The sequence below is a fragment of the Salmo trutta genome, chromosome 33 (genome assembly GCF_901001165.1).
Source record: "Salmo trutta chromosome 33, fSalTru1.1, whole genome shotgun sequence".
In the NCBI taxonomy this organism is placed as follows: domain Eukaryota; kingdom Metazoa; phylum Chordata; class Actinopteri; order Salmoniformes; family Salmonidae; genus Salmo; species Salmo trutta.
Genome location: NC_042989.1, coordinates 5,310,832 through 5,333,314, shown reverse-complemented (window position 1 = coordinate 5,333,314; position 22,483 = coordinate 5,310,832). Strand labels below are relative to the sequence as shown.

At 44.1% G+C, this 22,483-nt stretch overlaps 1 protein-coding gene across 1 annotated transcript in view; it reads right to left on the bottom strand.

Moving 5' to 3' along the window:
* Nucleotides 1-22,483, bottom strand: part of crip2 (cysteine-rich protein 2) — a 45,472-nt gene that overhangs the window by 5,928 nt on the left and 17,061 nt on the right. Inside the window, exon 2 of the mRNA XM_029729583.1 lies at nt 10,767-10,861. Within this exon, the coding sequence (XP_029585443.1) occupies nt 10,767-10,861 (95 nt within the window). The remainder of the gene's footprint in view (nt 1-10,766; nt 10,862-22,483) is intronic.

Sequence of the window (22,483 nt, the reverse complement as noted above, 5' to 3'; positions counted from 1 at the left end):
GGTCTAAGGCACTGCATCTCAGTGCTAGAGGCGTCACTACAGACCCTGCCAATGTGTTTGTCTTACATGCCATTTAACAACAATGCAGATATTGGAGTAAACCTATTTTGGGTTAAGACAAGTAACTATGAGTAAGGGCAAACCTTGTAATAAGCTTGCAAGCTGAATTTGAATAAGATATCCGATTTACACTTTGCATTTATAATGGTTGGTTTTACTATATCTAATAACTTACCAAACCATTGATGAATCACTAAATAAAATAAATACATGTCTCTGCCCCTGCAAGCCGGTCGGTCGGTATACGCGTCATCACACTCCCTCATCTGATTGGTCGAGTAGGTGAGCCTTCTGACTTTGTCGCTGTAGTAACTAGTGACAACCAAGGTGTTGTAGCAAACGAGTTGCCTAGGCAACAACCCCCCCCCTCCTGCAGCAGCAGCACACAAAGAAATATAATGAATAGGACAGGCTTGGAACTCTGGCAATTTGACTGGTAAACTCATGTGTACACTCGCAATGGCTGCCTGATGCAATAATTTCCATGGTAATGTAGAATGTTCATTCAAAGGATCTTAACTGATGTGGTTCATGCAATGGAATGTATTTTTTGTAATGGCAGTTGAGTTGTATTAACATACCACAGCACATGTTGATGGGTACACTTCCTGCTTTTACTTCCTTCTTTTACTTCCTTCTTTGCTCCTATTTGTAGACTCGCAATGGCCACCAGTCCACCCATTATGCCATCATTGACATGAATGGAGACACCAGTTCTATTCATTCTAGTTCTATGGCAGCACATGCAGTCAGGAGTGGAGGAGAAACTGACCGTGTTTCTTTTTTTGCTATCTGAACGGTTATTACGGTAACCGCAATCATTTGGCTGGCCAACTACCGTCATCCAATATTCATGACCGTCACAGCCCTAGTCTTTCCCTGACCCCGAATCCGATCTCATACAGCCCCATTTCTCGTGAGACACACACACACACACACACACACACACACACACACCACTACCACCACCACCACCGCTCATCCTGCTCCCTTGGTCTTTGCGTGGTAAGACCCAGGCCCATTATCAACTGTATACCTGTATCAGGACCCATGGTGAGGGGGATTCTGTGTGTAGATTCTGTGTGTTATGACCTCCTCCTTGGATAGAGCCAGGATGAAGGCTTGGCCTGTGTGTGTGTGTGTGTGCATAATGTGTACTATGGAGGCTTGCTAAAGGCTTCTGCATGCTTCAGTTGGCTGGCAGCTAGCCAAACTCGCATACCCCCTTAAAAAAAGACCTTCACTTAAAAAATGAGAAAAAGATGCTATAGCCTGTTTGTCTATCTTGAGGCGCTGTAGCCAGTATACACTTTCACAAAATAGTCAGAATTAATCTAAGAAATTGCAGTATTTTCCAAGCGAAAAAATGTGTGTGAAATCAAGTCGTCTCTCAAATTGCAAGAATCACTACTGTTGACCAATGACCAACGAAGGGGCGTAGACCCAAAACAACGGCGCTGCAGAAGGGGCAGACTGAGTGGTCTTCTAGTCAGGCTCCGTAGACGGGCACATCGCGCACCGCTCCCGAGCATACTACTCACCAATGTCCAGTCTCTTGAAAACAAGGTAGACGAAATCCGTGCAAGGGTTGCCTCCCAGAGAGACATCAGAGATTGTAACGTTCTTTGTTTCACGGAAACATGGCTCACTCGGGATACCTTATCAGATTCGGTACAGCCACCCGGTTTCTTCACACATCGTGCCGACAGAAACAAACATCTCTCTGGTAAGAAGAAGGGCGGGGGTGTATGCCTTATGATTAACGAGACGTGGTGTGATCATAACAACATACAGGAACTGAAGTCCTTTTGTTCACCTGACCTAGAATTCCTTACAATCAAATGCCGACCGCATTATCTACCAAGAGAATTCTCTTCGATCATAATCACAGTCGTGTATTTCCCGCCCCAATCAGACACATTGATGGCCCTGAAAGAACTTCATTTGACTCTATGTAAACTGGAAACCACATATCCTGAGGCTGCATTTATTGTAGCTGGGGATTTTAACAAGGCTAATCTGAAAACAAGGCTCTCTAAATTTTATCAGCATATCGAATGCGCGACCCGGGCTGGCAAAACCCTTGATCATTGTTATTCTAACTTCCAAGACGCATATAAAGTCCTCCCCCGCCCTCCTTTCGGAAAATCTGACCACAACTCCATTTTGTTGCTACCAGCCTATAGACAGAAACTAAAACAGGAAGCGCCCGTGCTTAGGTCTGTTCAACGCTGGTCCGAACAATCGGATTCCACGCTTCAAGATTGCTTCGATCACGTGGACTGGGATATGTTCCGCACAGCGTCGGACAATAACATTGATGAATTGATGAATACGCTGATTCGGTGAGCGAGTTTATTATCAAGTGCATCGGTGATGTTGTACCAACAGCGTCTATTAAAACATTCCCCAACCAGAAACCGTGGATTGATGGCAGCATTCGCGCAAAACTGAAAGCACGAACCACTGCTTTTAATCAGGGCAAGGTGACCGGGAAACATGACCGAATACAAACAGTGTAGCTATTCCCTCCGCAAGGCAATCAAACAAGCTAAGCATCAGTATAGAGACAAAGGAGAGTTGCAATTCAACAGCTCAGACACGAGAGGTATGTGGCAGGGTCTACAGTCAATCACGGTCTACAAAAGAAAAACCAGCCCCGTCGCGGACCACAATGTCTTGCTCCCAGACAAACTAAACAACTTTTTTGCTCGCAACTGACACGGCCCGCTACCAAAACCTGCGGGCTGTCCTTCACTGCAGCCAATGTGAGTAAAACATTTAAACGTGTTAACCCATGCAAGGCTGCCGGCCCAGACGGCATCCCCAGCCGCGTCCTCAGAGCATGCGCAGCAGACCAGCTGGCTGGTGTGTTTACGGGCATATTCAATCAATCCTTATCCCAGTCTGCTGTTCCCACATGCTTCAAGAGGGCCACCATTGTTCCACAAGCATTTCGCTACACTCGCATTAACATCTGCTAACCATGTGTATGTGACAAATAAAAATTTGATTTGACTTCAGCTGTGAACTTCAGCTTACCTTGAAAAAAAGTATTAGTGTGCACGAACAGCTGAAAAAACCTTACTGAAAACCAAAACGAACGAAAACATTACAAAATGTCGTCATAACAAATGCACGAACTGTTCCGAACCGTTTCGGATGGGAAGTATGCGGACAACCTTACGACTCTGCCATCAATGGAGCCCCAGGGGGCAGTGGTGCCATCTTCCCCCTCATTATCCCCCTGTCCTCCTGTCCTCCTGCTTATAGAGACCCTGGCCAGTATTGCCAAAATCTACTAGTAGTCTGGTCACAGATCTGTTTGTGCTGTATTGGAGTTGGTTAAAGCTTGGTCCAAGATCTGTTTGTGCTGTATTGGATTTGGTTATTGCCTGGTCCCAGATCTACTTACAGTATATAGTACAACCAGATCTGGGACTAGGCTTATCTACTGGGGATTGGAGGGAAATTGTGGAGAGGACATGGAGAAAGAACATTTATATGATGTAATGACAATAGAGAGATTAAACAACCAGGCTAGGACCGCATCTAGTATCTACTGACGACTGGCTAGGGTCTGGTCTGAGCTGGGGGGGATAGCTTTTGTGATTTTGTGTCATAAAAAGCTGCAGAATTCACATCCTTCTTTCCTTCCTGTTCTGATCCAGACCTCGGGACTGGGATGTTTCACACTGACATAACTCAAATCAAATGTTATTTGTCACATGCGCCGAATACCGTGAAATGCTTACACAAGCCCTTAACCAGTTCAAGAAATAGTGTTAAGAAAAGTAAAAAGTAACACAATAAAATTACATAACAATAACAAGGCTATATACAGGGGGTACCGGTACCCGGTCAATGTGCGGGGGTAATTTGAGGTCATTTGTAAAGGTAGGGGTAAATTGACTATGCATAGATAATAAACAGTGAGTAGCAGCAGTGTAAAAACCAAGGTGGGCCAATGTAAATAGTCTGGGTGGCCATTTGATTGATTGTTCAGCAGTCTTATGGCTTGGGGGTAGAAGCTGTTAAGGAGTCTTTTGGACCAAGACTTGGCGCTCCGGTACTGCTTGCCGTGCTGTAGCAGAGAGAACAGTCCATGACTTGGGTGACTGGAGTCTTTTGACAATTTTTTGGGCCTTCCTCTAACACCGCCTGGTATATATAGGTCCTGGATGGCAGGAAGCTTGACTTCAGTGATGTACTGGGCCGTACGCACTACCCTCTGTAGCGCCCTACCTCCGGATGCCGAGCAGTTGCCATACCAGGCGGTGATGCAACCGGTCAGGATGCTCAATGGTGCAGCTGTAGAACTTTTTGATGATCTGGGGACCCATGCCAAATCTTTTCAGTCTCCTGAGGGGAAAAAGGAGTTGTTGTGCCCTCTTCACGACTGTCTTGGCGTGTTTGGACCTTGATAGTTTGTTGGTGATGTGGACACCAAGGAACTTGAAACTCTCAACCCACTCCACTACAGCCCCGTCAATGTTAATGGGGGTCTGATCGGCCCTCCTTTTCCTGTAGTCCACGATCATCTCCTTTGTCTTGCTCACATTGAGGGAGAGGTTGTTGTCGTCTCTGACCTCCTCCCTCTCCTCATTGTCGGTGATCAGGCCTATCACTGTTGTGTCGTCAGCAAACTTATTGATGGTGTTCGAGTAGTGCTTGGCCATGCAGTTGTGGGTGAACAGGGAGTACAGAAGAGGGACTAAGCACGCACCCCTGAGGGGCCTCAGTGTTGAGGATCAGCGTGGCAGATGTGTTGTTGCCTAACCTTACCACTTGGGGGACGGTCCATCAGGAAGTCCAGGATCCAGTTGCAGAGGGAAGTGTTTAGTCTCAGGGTCCTTAGCTTAGCGATGAGCTTTGAGGGCACTATGGTGTTTAACGCTGAGCTGTAGTCAATGAATAGCATTCTCACATAGGTGTTCCTTTTGTCCAGGTGGGAAAGGGCAGTGTGGAGTGCGGTTGAGATTGCGCAATCTGTGGATCTGTTGGGGTGGTATGCAAATTGGAGTGGGTCTAGGGTTTCCGGGATGATGGTATGAGTCATGACCAGCCTTTCCAAGCACTTCATGGCTACCAACGTTAGTGCTACGGGGCGGTAGTCATTTAGGCCGGTTACCTTTGCTTTCTTGGGCACAGGGACTATGGTCCTCTGCTTGAAACATGAAGGTATTACAGACTCGGTCAGGGAGAGGTTGAAAATTTCAGTGATGACACTTGCCAGTTGGTCCGCGCATGCTCTGAGTACACGCCCTGGTAATCTGTCTGGCCCCACAGCCTTGTGAATGTTGACCTGTTTAAAAGGTCTTGCTCACATCGGCTACGGAAAGCGTGATCACACAGTAGTCTGGAACAGCTGGTGCTCTCATGCATGCTTCAGTGTTGCTTGCCTCGAAGCGAGCATAGGCATTTAGCTCATATGGTAGCCTCGCGTCACTGGGCAGCTTGCGGTTGGGTTTCCCTTTGTAGTCTGTAATAGTTTACAAGCCCTGCCACATCCAACGAGCATCAGAGCTGGTGTAGTAGGATTCAATCTTAGTCCTGTATTGATGCTTTGTCTGAGGGCATAGCAGGATTTCTTATAAGCGTCCGGATTAGTGTCCTGCTCCTTGAAAGCGGCAGCTCTAGCCTTTAGCTCAGTGCGGATGTTGCCTGTAATCCATGGCTTCTGGTTGGGATATGTAAGTACGGTCACTGTTGGGACGACGTCGTCGATGCACTTATTGGTGAAGCCGGTGACTGATGTGGTATACTCCGAAAATGCCATTGGATGAATCACGGAACATATTTCAGTCTGTGCGGTCAAAACAGTCCTGTAGCGTAGCATCCACATCATCTGATCACTTCCGTATTGAGTGAGTCACTAGTACTTCCTGCTTTAGTTTTTGCTTGTAAGGCGGATAGAATTGTCGTCAGATTTGCCAAATGGAGGGCGAGGGGGAGATTTGTATGCGTCTCTGAGTGTGGAGTTTTTTTCCCTCTGGTTGCACATGTGACATGCTGGTAGAAATTAGGTAAAACGGATTTAAATTTCCCTGCATTAAAGTCCCCGGCCACTAGGAACGCCGCTTCTAGATGAGCATTGTTCTGTTTGCTTATGGCCTTCTACAGCTCGTTGAGTGCAGTCTTAGTCCCAGTATCGGTTTGTGGTGGTAAATAGACGGCCACGAATAATATACGGTTGAAAAAGGGAAGTTTCTCTTTTTGCTGAGTTTATAAATGGCGCTGAAGGGGATGGGTGCCGTTTTATGGGGTCCTAACCAACTGTGCTATTTTGTTAGTTTTTTTCGCATTGTTTCTAACTTATTTTGTACATAAAGTTGGTGTATGTAAACTTCCGACGTCAACTGTAGATGACAACTCTCTTGGTAAATAGTGTGGTCTACAGCTTATGATGAGGCACTCTACCTCCGGCGAGCAATACTTATTTTATATTAGACATCGCGCACCAGTAGTTATTGACAAATAGACACACACCCTGCCCCTCGTCTTGACCAGACATAGCTGCTCTGTCTTGCCGATGCACGGAAAACCCATCCAGCTCTATATTATCCGTGTCGTCGTTCAGCAACGACTCAGTGAAACATAAGATATTATAGTTTTTAATGTCCCATTGGTAGGATAATCTCGACCGTAGATCATCCAGTTTGTTTTCCAGTGATTGCACGTTGGCCAATAGAACCGATGGTAGTGGCGATTTACTCACTCGCCTCAGAATCCTCACAAGGCACCCCGACCCTCTCCCTCTGCATCTCCGCCTTCTCTTCACGTGAATGGCAGGGATTTGGGCCTGGTCTCTGGAAAGCAGGATGTTCTTCGCGTAGGACTCATTAAAGAAAAGATCTTCGTCCAGTTCAAGGCGAGTAATCGCTGTTCTGATGTCCAGAAGCTCTTTTCGGTCATAAGAGACGATAGCATCAACTTTATGTACAAAATAAGTTACAAACAATGTGAAAAAAACAAACAAAATAGCACAGTTGGTTAGGAGCCATTATAAACTCAGCAAAAAAAGAAACATCCCTTTTTCAGGACCCTGTCTTTCAAAGATAATTCGTAAAAATCCAAATAACTTCACAGATCTTCATTGTAAAGGGTTTAAACACTGTTCCCCATGCTTGTTCAATGAACCATAAACAATGAATGAACATGCACTTGTGGAACGGTCGACACTAACAGCTTACAGACGGTAGGCAATTAAGGTCACAGTTATGAAAACTTAGCACACTAAAAAGGCCTTTCTACCGACTCTGAAAAACACCAAAAGAAAGATGCCCAGGGTCCCTGCTAATCTGCGTGACCGTGCCTTAGGCATGCTGCCAGGAGGCATGAGGACTGCAGATGTGGCCAATAAATTGAAATGTCCGTACTGTGAGACACCTAAGACAGTGCTACAGGGAGACAGAACGGGCAGCTGATCGTCCTCGCAGTGGCAGACCACGTGTAACAACACCTGCACAGGATCGCTACATCCGAACATCACACCTGCGGGACAGGTACAAGATGACAACAACAACTGTTACACCAGGAACGCACAATCCCTCCATCAGTGCTCAGACTGTCCGCAAAAGGTTGCGAGAGGCTGGACTGAGGGCTTGTTGGCCTGATGTAAGGCAGGTCCTCAGCAGACATCACCAGTAACAACGTCGCCTATGGGCACAAACCCACCGTCGCTGGACCAGACAGGACTGTCAAAAAGTGCTCTTCACTTACGAGTCACGGTTTTGTCTCACCAGTGGTGATGGTCGGTTTTCGCGTTTATCGTCGAAGGAATGAGCGTTACATTGAGGCCTGTACTCTGGAGCGGGATCGATTTGGAGGTGGAGGGTCCGCCATGGTCTGGGGTGGTCTGTCACAGCATCCTCGGACTGAGCTTGTTGTCATTGCAGGCAATCTCAATGCTGGGCGTTACAGGGAAGACATCCTCCTCCGTCATGTGGTACCCTTCCTGCAGGCTCATCCTGACATGACCCTCCAGCATGACAATGCCACCAGCCATACTGCTCGTTCTGTGAGTGATTTCATGCACGACAGGAATGTCAGTGTTCTGCCATGGCCAGCGAAGAGCCCAGATCTCAATCCCATTGAGCACTTCTGGGAGCTGTTGGATCGGAGGGTGAGGGCTAGGGCCATTCCCCCCAGAAATGTCCGGGAACTTGCAGGTGCTTTGGTGGAAGAGTTGGGTAACATCTCACAGCAAGAACTGGAAAATCTGGTGCAGTCCATGAGGAGGAGATGCACTGCAGTACTTAATGCAGCTGATGGCCACACCAGACACTGACTGTTACTTTTGATTTTGACCCCCCTTAGTTCAGGGACACATTATTCAATTTCTGTTAGTCACATGTGTGTGGAACTTGTTCAGTTTATGTCTCAGTTGTTGAATCTTGTTATGCTCACACAGATATTTACACATGTTAAGTTTGCTGAAAATAAACTGAGTTGACAGTTAGAGGACGTTTCTTTTTTTGCTGAATTTATATTAGGGAGGACTGAAGGGGATATTCAGTCTTTATGTACAGACAAGGTGGAAATAGAATGGCTGACTGCGAGGTCATAAAAAAGGCTGCAAAATGTACACCTCCTTCCTTTCTGTTCTGATCCAGGCCCAGGGACCAGTGCTGATTCATACTGATGTAAGAGTGTATGGAGGAGATATGAGAGGACTGGAGGTGATATACTGTATTCATTATAAAACACAGACATGGTGAAAATAGAATGGCTGACTCATGGAATGAAATAGAACAGTTTTATAATATATTGTACAGGTATTTCTAATGGGCTGGCTGGCTAGGCCATAAAGTGACAGCTAACCTTCAGCAAGGACACAGGCAGCACATCTACAGAGTACAGCTGTAGGCTAAGCTCTAGGCCTATAGAACGGTGATGGTAATGTCATTTTGAGAGCTACTGATCTACAGTTGAAGTCGGAAATTTACATACACTTAGGTTGGAGTCATTAAAACTCGGTTTTCAACCACTCCACAAATTTCTTGTTAACAAACTACAGTTTTGGCAAGTCGGTTAGGACATCTACTTTGCGCATGACACAAGTAATTTTTCCAACAATTGTTTACAGACAGATTATTTCACTTATAATTCACTGTATCACAATTCCAGTGGGTCAGAAGTTTATATACACTAAGTTGACTGTGCCTTTAAACAGCTTGGAAAATTCCAGAAAATGATGTCATGGCTTTAGAAGCATCTGAGAGGCTAATTGACATAATTTGAGTCAATTGGAGGTATACCTGTGGATGTATTTCAAGGCCTACCTTCAAACTCGGTGACTCTTTGCTTGACATCATGGGGAAATCAAAAGAAATCAGCCAAGACCTCAGAAAAAAAGTTGACCTCCACAAGTCTGGCTCATCCTTGGGAGCAATTTCCAAATGCCTGAAGGTACCAGTTCATCTGTAAACAGTAGTACGCAAGTATAAACACCATGGGACCCCGCAGCCGTCATACCGCTAAGGAAGGAGACGTGTTCTGTCTCCTAGAGACGAAAAGTGCAAATCAATCCCAGAACAATAGCAAAGGACCTTGTAAAGATGCTGGAGGAAACAGGTACAAAAGTATCTATATCCACAGTAAAAAGAGTCCTATATCGACACAACCTGAAAGTCCACTCAGCAAGGAAGAAGCCACTGCTCCAAAACCGCCAATAAAAAGCCAGACTACGGTTTGCAACTGCACATGGGGACAAAGATCGTACTTTTTGGAGAAATGTCCTCTGGTCTGATGAAACAAAAATAGAACTGTTTGGCCATAATGACCATCGTTATGTTTGGAGGAAAAAGGGGGAGGCTTGCAAGCCGAAGATCACCATCCCAACCGTGAAGCACAGGGGTGGCAGCATCATGTTGTGGGGGTGCTTTGCTGCAGGAGGGACTGGTGCACTTCACAAAATAGATGGCATCATGAGGCTGGAAAATTATGTGGATATATTGAAGCAACATCTCAAGACATTAGTCAGGAAGTTAAAGCTTGGTCGCAAATGGGTCTTCCAAATGGACAATGACCACAAGCACACTTCCAAAGTTGTGGCAAAATGGCTTAAGGACAACAAAGTCAAGGTATTGGAGTGGCCATCACAAATCCCTGACCTCAATCCTGTAGAAAATTTGTGGGCAGAACTGAAAAAGTGTGTGTGAGCAAGGAGGCCTACAAACCTAACTCAGTTACACCAGCTCTGTAAGGAGGAATAGGCCAAAATTCACCCAACTTATTGTGGGAAGCTTGTGGAAGGCTACCCAAAACGTTTGACCCAAGTTAAACAATTTAATGGCAATGCTAACAAATACTAATTGAGTGTATACTTCTGACCCACTGGGAATGTGATGAAATAAATAAAAGATGGAATAAATCATTCTCTCTACTATTATTCTGACATTTCACATTCTTAAAATAAAGTGGTGATCCTCACTGACCTAAGACAGGGAATTTTTACTCGGATTAAATGTCAGGAATTGTGCAAAACTGAGTTTAAATATATTTGGCTAAGGCGTATGTAAACTTCTGACTTCAACCGTATCTGGATGTAATGTGAGTGAGTGTATGAGTTGAGTGTCTGTGTGTGTGTCAATCAGTCAATATAAAACTGAGTTTTCTGATTAGGTTATACCTCGTGGACCTATAGGGATTGATCCTATGCCTGTGAGCCTACAGACCCATAGACATCATTGATTATCGCTCACCTCAGCATGTCCCCCTGCATTCAGGGTTTTGTTACAGCGGCCACACTTCAGACAGAACTTATGCCAGTCCTTCCCCAGAGATGACACCTTCTCAGCTAGAGAGAGAGGAGAGAGAGCGTGAGAGGAGAGAGAGAGCGAGCGAGAGAGGACGAGAAGACGTCATGAGTATAAACACGCTTAAATAATGAGGCATTTTTCACTGAAATCAATGACTACACTTCCTTATCTCTCAGAAGGCTGTTACTTTCATTTCCTTAGAGAATGTAGGTCATTGCTTTACAGTACAATGATTTTCTGTTCGCTCCACTGACTCTTCTCTTGACTCCTCAGAGCTCAGAGAAGGGTGCATTAGGATACTGTCTGAGGGTGCTAGTGCACTATACAGGACGCTGCTGTAATAATGTCATCATCACACAGACAGACGGCAGATGCACAAGGCCGGGTACAGCTGGACAGCAGGGTGTCAACAGCTAACCTAGATCCCTTAATATCCCTCCTCTCCTCCCCCTTCCTCTCTCTCTATACCCCTCCCACATCCCCCTCTCTGACTCCCCCAACCCCACTCCTCCTCATCCACCCCGTTTCTATCCCCTTTCACCAGTCTTAGTCTCTCTCCCAGACCAAACCAGACACTTCCCCAGACAGGAGTGGTCCTAATTATAGCCAAGTTTCCAATTATACCCCCCTCCCTCTCCCTCCCTCAGACAATAGTCCAGAAGAGGCCTGCAGGACCAGCTAACTTCACTACAGGAAACACCTTCTCTAATCATGGCAGGCCACAATCAGCCGGACGTCAGGCCGCTTCCTACAGTACGTCACGACTTCCGCCGAGGTCGGTCCCTCTCCTTGTTTGGGCGGCGTTCGGCGGTCGACGTCACCGGTCTTCTAGCCATCGCCAATCCACCTTTCATTTTCCATTTGTTTTGTCTTGTTTTCCCGCACACCTGTTTGCATTCCCTCATTACTCGTCTTGCATATAACCCTCTGTTTCCCCCCATGTCTGTGTGTGGAATTGTTGTGTAAATGTATGAGTACTCCAGGCTTGTTTGCGCTGGGTTATTGTGTGTTTAGTTTTCTGAGTGCCGTGTTTTGTTAGCCTCAATAAAGGGCTCCGTTTGCTACCCATTTCTGCTCTCCTGCGCCTGACTTCCCTGCAGCCAGTTACGCACTCCTTAACAGTACACCTCCCCTATCGCCCCCTTTCTCCCTCCCTCTATTCTCCACCTGGAGTGAGCAGGATTGTTTCAGAAGGATTGTTTCAGACCCCCCTCAGCTCAGCGACTGACTTCCCACCAGGCAGTTAATTTTGTCTCCAAGACAGTTTCACTGTCAACTGCAATAAAACAAAAGGAAGATGCAGACAGTAACTACAGTTGGACCTCCCACTAACACAACATAGCATATCACCTGTGATAATAGGTGCAGGGGTCAGGGGAAATTCCCCCAAATCACAGATTAGCCTCTAAATCAATGATTTCTAACCAAACAGTGACAGTATCTAAGGACAATTTATGAGTGGGATAGGAGGGACATGAAGAGGCTATAACGCCAGCCAGCCAGTCCTCTGTCATTGTGTGTGTGTGCGCAGAGGGACAGAAGGCTATGCCAGCCAGCCCTCTGTCATTGTATGAGGGTTAGGTGATAAACTGACCAAATAAAAAAGCTATTTTGTTTAAATGGATGTTATTATTGTAAGAGGAGAGAGGTTGTTAAAAGGGGTGCCTGGGTTATGAGTGTGTGAGTTATAGTGTGTGTGTGTGTTGCAGTGTAGGGGGATGGTCCAGCTGTCTATCCGCTGGCTATCCTCCAGCCATCCACTCCCCCTATACGATACCACACACACGCATACCATTATCCAGCCTGGGTGACTGGAGGCACAAACACACACACACACAGTGTGACCCTTTCCCACTATGGCTAGAGAACATACAATATTGACACCCTTTCTTAAATAATTCCCTATTTCTTCTCAAATAAATAGAAAACAAATATACTTTGGTTCTCCACAACCTGTTATTGGATTTTCAACATTGCAGAAACAATTTTATTTTTGTAAGCTTACGTTTCCAATTTTAATTCAGAAACAAAGACAAAACGGCATGGAAAAAAATATTGGTTGCATACCCTTTGGCCAAGATAACTGCCAACAAACGCTTCTTGGAGCCACCAATGAGCTTGAATTCTGCCCACTTTTCTGCATCAAACTGCTCTAATTCATCAATGTTTGAGGGGTACCCTCCACTAACTACTGTTTTGGTCCTTTGTAGCTCAGTTGGTAGAGCATGGCGCATTTAACACCACAGTAGTGGGTTCGATTCCCGGGACCACCCATACCTAAAATGAATGCATGCATGACTAAGTCAATTTGGATAAAGCGTCTGCTAAGTGGCGTTATTTATTATTATTATTCTGATCTTGCCATTGGCTATGGATGTGATTCAGATCTGGCCTTTTCGCTGGCCACTCCAGAACAGTCCAGTGTTTCTTCTTGAACCATTCCAGGGTGCTTTTGATGTGTTTGGGGTTGTTGTCTTGCTGGAAGACCCACAAACTTCAACAGAGACACTGGGTTGAACATTGCACTCCATAACACCTTGATAATCAGCTGATTTCATGATGTCTTGCACACATTCAATCCCCCCAGTTTCAGAGGCAGCAAAGCAACCCCACAGCATTATCCAACCTCCCCCATATTTGATTGTAGTGAGCGTTATTTTATTTGAATGCTTTGGCGTTTCTTTGCTGCCTCTGGCACTTGGGACTTTGAACGTGTGCAAGACATCATGAAATCAGCAGATTATGAGGTGTTTTGGGGTCTGATGTTCAACCAAGTGTCCAAAAACAGGGTCTCCAATGAAGGTTGTGGGTCTTCCAGCAGGATAACGATCCCAAACACATCAAAAAACACCTATGAATGGTTCAAGAACACTGGACTGTTCTGGAGTGGCCAGCGAGTAGAAAGATGCAGCAAGCACATTGATGGCTACAAGAAGAGTTTGTCAAAAGTTATCTTTGCCAAAGGCTGTGCAACCAAGTACTAGCTCCGGGGTGCCAATAGTTTTGTCCATGCCATGTCTTTATTTTCTAAACAAATTGTTTAAACTTAAGTCAACAAAAATAAAATTGGTTCTGCAATGTTGAAAATCCAATAAGGTGTGGGGACCAAATGTTTTTTTCAATTTGAACTTATTTGAGAAGAAATAGGGAATTATTTAAGAAAAGTGCAAGGGTGCCAATATTTCGGCCCTATAAAAATCGTTTTTATTTTTCGCCTGATTGCGTTTAGTTTTTCGCAAAACTATAGGGCCCTACAATATATTTGAATGCAGCTGTAACTCTGAATAATAACACCCAGTAACGGCTGACTCATTCCTGCGGGATTCCGTCAAGTTCTATAATCAAGTTCTGGACAGGACAGGATAGACAGTCTACAGGATTGGGCAGTACAGGAATAGTTATGAGCTTTTTTGAGGGGGGGAGGGGTGGGGGGTTATAAATATGTAATGTGTGGAGCATTTCATACAAAAAAAACTGTGTAGGCCTAATATAATATACTTTATTAAAATCTATACAAAATAGCCATTTCCCCCTCCCCTTCCTTCGGCTCACTCTCTCGCCTCGCTCCAGTTGTAGCCAGTCACTACTTTACCTCAGATGCACGCAGAGACGTACACAATTACAAATGTCCATATCCATGAGTTCATCCGACTCTGGAAAAGTACAAGGGCTGCTTTCATTGCCAAAATCTCTTAATGTGGATGTTATCTGCTGTGTACAGTCTCATGAGTGCTGAGCAGCAGCCAAATGGAGCAGTTGCTATGGCTACTCACACGCAAAGCAGCTGTATCGCATTAGTGGGAACCAAGACTGTTCTCAGGGCATATCTGCCGATTTTGACTAGCAGAAGTGACTTTTCGAAGCAGGTTAGGATAATTAATGTGGAAGGTCAGGATAATTAGGTTAAGGTTAGGAAAAGGGTTAGGTAAAATGCTAATATTGTCCCTGATGCAACTCAAACATTATCTACCTACAACCAGGCTTCCCCTGAGAACAGAATGGTGTGCCGAGTACTCGGACAAAACGAGTATCATAACGGATATGGAGAATTTTCCAAATACGACATCAGTAAAAAAAAATATCAAAAAATAAAATCAGCTGCCAGCATGCTTCTCTTTCACTCAAACAGTGTGAAGCTCTAAACAGCCATTGGCTAGTTATTTTGTCTGTATAGAAACAGGCAGGCTGCATGGCTGTTTCACTCACAGTCACTCATCTCAAGGCACAAGTACATTTTAGTCATTTAGCAGACGCTCTTATCCAGAGCGACTTACAGTAGTGAACATTTCATTTCATGCATTTTTTTTTTTGGTACTGGCCCCCCGTGGGAAACGAACCCACAACCCTGGCGTTGTTGCACACACCACACTCTACCAACTGAGCTACAGGGAAGGCCTAGTCTACCCTTCTCCAAACATCGTGTATGAATCAGAATCCGTAGCTAGTCATTGTTGTTCAATCTAGTTATTTGCTGTCAACTTTGCTGAGGCCAGATGGTTGTTTTTGTCTATCTACCTGGTGTTGTTGAGTAGGCCTACTTTATCCGTAGAATTATTCCATTGCTGACAACGTCTGTCGTTATGTCATGATCCAAGCCCAAGCTTGCTTGCTATTTTTATTTATTCTCGCCCAAACATGTTTACCAAGTAACAGATCATTAGAAGATAAAATTACAAATGTATATAGTTATTTTGATTGTACAAATGTGTCGGCATAAGTGTTGGGAGAGAAACATTTTGCTCCTCTCGAAAGTAAAACAATATATGGGGCAAGCGAATTATCCTACCTTCATCTAAATCTGTGTCTGGAATAAATGCAGGCAGTAGTAGCCAGCCATGCATTAGGCAATTTTTTGCCCTATTTTGTTGATAATTGAATAGGACTAAGTAAGTAAATCATGTACATTTTCACCTGTTGGGGTTGTTTAGGAACTTAACGACGTGCTCTGAGATGCACTCGGAGTGATAGTGCAGTAATGAAGGAACTTAACGACGTGCTCTGAGATGCACTCGGAGTGATAGTGCAGTAATGAAGGAACTTAACGATGTGCTCTGAGATGCACTCAGAGTGATAGTGCAGTAATGAAGGAACTTAACGATGTGCTCTGAGATGCACTCAGAGTGATAGTGCAGTAATGAAGGAACTTAACGATGTGCTCTGAGATGCACTCGGAGTGATAGTGCAGTAATGAAGGAACTTAACGATGTGCTCTGAGATGCACTCGGAGTGATAGTGCAGTAATGCGCACTTGAGCTATAGTCTTTACCGGCATTTAAAGCGCACTTCCGGGTTTTCTGATCACGAGTAAATCCGATTACGAGTACCAAGTGTGATAAAACGGATACGATTACGAATATGAGTATGCCGATATCGGCACACCCCTAGTTTCCTCTAATGCGATGCTGCAGCAGAGCGGGGACAGACAGAAGAGCAGCTAAAGGCTTCCGTATGCATCACCTAGCCAAACGAGTGTGCTCACATACTCCCTTTACAGATTTTCGCTTGAAAATGAGAAAAAGCAGCAACAGTACTGTTTGTCCATCTTAAGATGCCGTAGCTTGTATACACTTCAAAATAGTCCAAATTAATTAATTCAGTTAAAATTAATGACAGATTTCTTGAGTTTACATTTTTGCAGAGATCTTAGTCACGCAATTTTACATCTAACTAAAATGTTTGGTGCAGTATTTGAAAAAATGTGCATTAAAACGAGTTGTATTTCGCTGAATGACATCAAATTAATGTGTGTTTAGTATGAGAGAGAGGGTGACAGAGTGTGTGAGGAAGTGAGGGAGAGTGTGTGTGTGTTAACTGAAGAGTAGAAGGTTTCATGCAGTGATTCCCCTTACTGACACAATGACCTGCAGATCATTATGCATGTATATTCCTTCCTCCCATTCCTCCAGCCAAATCAAATCAAATTTTATTTGTCACATGTGCCGAATACATCCTTACCGTGAAATGCTTACTTACAAGCCCATAGCCAACAATGCAGTTTTATTAAAATAGAGGTAAGAAAATATTTACAAAATAAACTGAAGTAAAAAAAGTACATTAAATTACACAAGAAAATAAGGGGGGGGGGGGTTCAATGCAAATAGTCCAGCTGGCCATTTGATTAACTGTTCAGCAGTCTTATAGCTTGAGGGTAAAAGCTTTTAAGGAGCCTTTTAGACCTAGACTTGACGCTAGACCACAGATCTTTTTCCACCGTGATACTTGACCTGGTATTGTATCGTTAGTAAAATGGTTGTATCGTGACACTATCTTGACACTAATAGGGTGTGATTGGTACAGCCTCTGGGACACATGTGTTTGGGTCAGCTCCTGCTCCCTCAGGCTGGCTGATGCAACGCCAGTGAAACTATAGCCCAACTTCCCTTCAATCCCCTGGCTCTGGAGGTCGTCTGTCGCCTCAGTCAAGGCGAGGTTTCAATGCGTTGTATTGAGTAGAAGTGTTAATTTCAGTGACAGGTATTTGCGTAGCACATGAGCAGAACGTTTAGAAAATGGGAACAAGCATCCGGGGGAACAGGACGCTAGACCACAGATTTTTTTCCACCGTGATACTTGACCTGGTATTGTATCATTAGTAAAATGGTGGTATCGTGACACTATCATGACACTAATAGAGACAGACAGGATGCCAGTAATTTTACTTATCCACTTTGCTCCAGGCTGCAGCCTGGAGAGAACATTTACGTCAGCAAGCCCAATTCACAAGGTTGTTAAATTCAGGGAGGGACACTGACAAGGATAGAGACAGACGGAGAGCGAGAGCGAGGAAACCTCGCTTGAAGGGATTGAAGGATAGTTGGGCTATAGTTTCACTGCCGTTGCATCAGCCAGCCTGAGGGAGCAGGAGCTGACCCAAACACATGTGTCCCAGAGGCTGTACCAATCACACCTTACAGAGGGACACATCTAATGCTGAATGCCAAATCAACCCTTTACTCTCTAGCCACTTCTGTAGATCTGAGAAGATTAGAGGGGTGGAAGCCAAATGCTGTATATACCACATGTCCACCCAGCCAATCAGAAAGCATTAAATAAAGATAGACAGCTACAGTATCCCCGTAATGGCTGTGGTCCTAGGGTTGATTTGGAATTCAGATTTTAGAGAGCTGGATGCTGAAAATATGTTCTAAAGTATGTGCAACAAGAAGCCAAGAGTGTCTGAGAGTGACTTTGACCCTAGTGTTGAATGTAACTGGTACCTCACCAAATCAAACCACATTCAAAGCCAGGGTCAGATGAATGATGTTAGTGGATGTAGATGTAGAATGGCAACCTTTGCCATGGGATTGTGTGAATGTTGAATAGCCATTGTCTTAACCACAGCAAAGGCCATTTGGCCTTGGGGTGTTGTGTGTATTCAATTGAAAAAGAGCAGAATGGAGAGAGGATGCAGAGTGGGAACACAGGCTGAATGTTGTTCCTTCCTGTCTGCTGCTGGAGAGGGGAGGAGGTGGGAGGATGGTTGTTTGTTTTGCTGTATGTTTGTGCCCTTTGTCTCGGTCTCACACACAAACAAACTCTCTCTCTCTGTTACCACTGCCCCTATAGGCCCCTCAGCCCTCAGGAGTCAGGTGCATGTTGGTTAATGAGACATGCCATTATCAAAGGAGCGCTGCAATAGTAACAACGTAGTAGACTACAAATGCCTGTGTGTACTCAGCTGGAGTGGATAGGGGAGAGGAGAAGGAAGGGATGGATGGGGGGATGGGACAGGAAAGGGAAATGGAGGAGAGAGGGGGTTTACAGTGTTGAGGGGCTGAAGAACAGATGGGTCCACATGACAGCTGATATAGAAATTAGTCCAACCAACCAACCAACCAACCAACCAACCAACCAACCAACCAACCAACCAACCGTAATTTGGAAATATTGAACCTACAGTATACATGTAAATACTTTACATTCAATTAAAAACACACAATTTATATACTGTATTCAGGGTTGGGGTCAATTCCAATTAAATTGCTTTTTAATGAGGAAAATTTGAATTGAAATAGTAATGTCAGTTTACTTCTGGAATTGACTGAATTTAAATAGATTTTACACCAAATCTGACTGTATTACAAGTACATTGAAGTCTATGTTATGGAGGTTAATAACTTCTGACAGGAATGTTTGTAGGACCCTATAAAATTCACGTTGTGGAGAAACCGAACAAAGCTACGGAATCCAGACATTAAAACGGAATTCAACAATATTCAAAAATGTATTGAACTTAGTAGGAAATCAACTAAGTGTATTGAACGTATTAGAAAACGCATTCATTTGCCCGAGTTAATCATAAAACATGAACAAAATGCATCAGTGATTAATATTTTCCTGCAACTTCCTGAAACGGCACAGGAATGCACCTGTCTCTGTGTGTTGTATGTGGTGCAGGCGCATGTCTACACTTTGTACAGCCGTTAGCGATGATGCTAATGGCATCCTTCTGCTAGCAGAGATGGAAAAGCTTTCCCAAAAACCTTCTCAATTAAATGTGAACTACAAAGTAACCTGTGCCTACCTGGCAGAATGATATCATGATTATTTAAATCAATTCAGTGGCCATTTGCTTTGCCAATCAAATGAGCGCTACAAAAACATCGCTAACCAAACAACGGTCTCTTGCTGGTGCGCACTTGGATTAAAGGGTTGCCTAACTACACCTCAAAAGCCACATTTCTTCTATTTTTCCCAGACCTCAAAAGTCTCCTGATGTGGTTTAAGCATGGTTGTGGACTTAGAACATGCTTTTATGTTTAAAAGGGTGATTTTGAGAGCGAAAACCATTATCATCATTTTGTTATCGGGAACCTGGAAAAATAAAACGGAGAAAACGGTATTTGAGAAAAAACTAAATGGAATCGGGCAAAAAATGTAAATGTTAGGCTTTATCAATATTAGGCAGCTACTGGAGGCCTACATACATGACACCTAAATTGCAACACATACATCCACTTATACAATCCTTCATTTGCTTCTATCTAACCAGTAGTTAAATGTTAATAGTTGTGTGAGGTAAACGCTATCAGATATGTGAGGGCAGAAGCTATTATGTTGTCTTCCTTCTGAGTGGATTTCAGTACAATCCAGTTATAGTATGATAAGAGGTCTATATACGAGGTAGCATCACTGTCCCACTGGACATTCCTTCTGAGTGGATTTCAGTACAATTCAGTTATAGTATGATAAGAGGTCTATATACGAGGTAGCAACACTGTCCCACTGGACATTCCTTCCCATTCCTTTGGCAGTACTGTTGCATGCTGGTAGTTGTGTCAGTGTTGTCCAAGGCGGAGTAGTCTACTGATTATTTGTCTGTGATGACTTCTCAGACTTTGTTTAACAGACACAGAATCCAGAGAAGATTCCTCCGCTTGGCCTGGTGTGTGTGTGTGTGTGTGTGTGTGTGTGTGTGTGTGTGTGTGTGTGTGTGTGTGTGCAGCATGCGTATTGCATACACTACCGGTCAAAAGTTTTAGAACATCTACTCATTCAAGGGTGTTTCATTATTTTGTACTATTTTCTACATTGTAGAATAATAGTGAATACATCAAAACTATGGAATCATGTAGTAACCAAAAAAGTGTTCAATCAAAATATATTTGAGATTCTTCAAATAGCCACCCTTTGCCTTTATGACAGCTTTGCACACTCTTGGCATTCTCTCAACTAGCTTCATGAGGTAGTCAGCTGGAATGCATTTTAATTAACAGGTGTGCCTTCTTAAAAGTTAATTTGTGGAATTTCTTATCTTCTTAATGCGTTTGAGCTAATCAGTTGTGTTGTGAGCGTCTGCTAAATGACTAAAATGTTGTGACAAGGTAGGGGTGTATACAGAAGATAGCCCTATTTGGTAAAAGACCAAGTCCATATTATGGCAAGAACAGCTCAAATAAGCAAAGAGAAACAACAGTCCATCATTACTTTAAAACATGAAGGTCAGTCAATATGGAAAATGTCAAGAACTTTTAAAGTTTCTTCAAGTGCAGTCGCAAAAACCATCAAGCGCTATGATGAAACTGGCTCTCATGAGGACCGCCACAGGAAAGGAAGACCCAGAGTTACTTCTGCTGCAGCGGATAAGTTCATTAGAGTTACCAGCCTCAGAAATAAATGCTTCACAAAGTTCAAGTAACAGACACATCTCAACATCAACTGTTCAGAGGAGACTGCGTGAATCAGGCCTTCATGGTCGAATTGCTGCAAAGAAACCACTACTAAAGGACACCAATAATAAGAAGAGACTTGCTTGGGCCAAGATATACGAGTAATGGACATTAGACTGGTGGAAATTTGTCCTTTGGTCTTGAGTCTAAATTTGAAATTTTTAGTTCCGACCGCCGTGTCCTTGTGAGACGCGATGTGGGTGAACGGATGATGTCCACATGTGTATTTCCCACCGTAAAGCATGGAGGAGGAGGTGTTATGGTGTGGGGGTGCTTTGCTGGTGACACTTTCTATAATTTATTTTAGAATTCAAGGCACACTTAACCAGCATGGCTACCACACCTGGCTACCACACATGGCTACCTGCAGCGGTACGCCATCCCATCTAGTTTGGGCTTGGTGGAACTATCATTTGTTTTTCAACAGGACAGTGACCCAACACACCTCCAGGCTGTGTAAGGGCTATTTGACCAAGAAGGAGAGTGATGGAGTGCTGCATCAGATGACCTGGCCTCCACAATCCCCCAACCTCAACCATATTGAGATTATTTGGGATGAGTCGGACCGCAGAGTGAAGGAAAAGCAGCCAACAAGTGATCAGCATATGTGGGAACTCCTTCAAGACGGTTGGAGAAGCATTTCAGGTGAAGCTGGTTGAGAGAATGCCAAGAGTGTGCAAAGCTGTCATCAAGGCAAAGGGTGGCTATTTGAAGAATCTCAAATATAAAATATATTGTGATTTGTTGAACACTTTTTTGGTTACTACATGATATGTGTTATTTCATAGTTGTGATGTCTTCACTATTATTCTACAATGTAGAAAATAGTACAAATAAAGAAAAAACATTGAATGTGTGTGCGTTTGCTGTGTTTGTGTGTGGGTCACGTGTGAGAGTTATGGTGTTTGGGTGCTTCTGGCTCGTTGTTGATAATTAAGCTGCTGTAATTAAGCCGTTTGGGACACTTTCCCATTAGAAGCCTTCCCCCTGTAGACCTCCTTGTTAAATTACTAGTTCCCTCTCATAATTTCCCCACACCGCTTATGTCTGGCGTAATTACACTCCCTGTTTTCACACACCATAAGCTCCTGGCTTGCACACACACACACACACACACACACACACACACGCACGCACGCACGCACGCACACCCACAGAGATAGACGCACACACACACAGAGAGACAGACAGACAGACACACACACACACCACTATGGCTAGAGAACTTAACTGTCTAAAGAATAATGCTCACAGTAGGCCTAATGGCTTCCCTGCCGAACATGATCCTAAGTAGCAGCACATCACATCATTTTGAACAAACATAATACGTAACCGAATCATAAGAGACGACTTTCTGATAACCCTGTATCACTGCTAGCAGCGTAGAAACAGCACTTCCCCTTTGAAATATAGCCTATCACATGGCTAATCTCATATTGGGCTTGGCATGTTTACAGAAACAAATTTTCCTCAACGCTGATTCTATTAGAT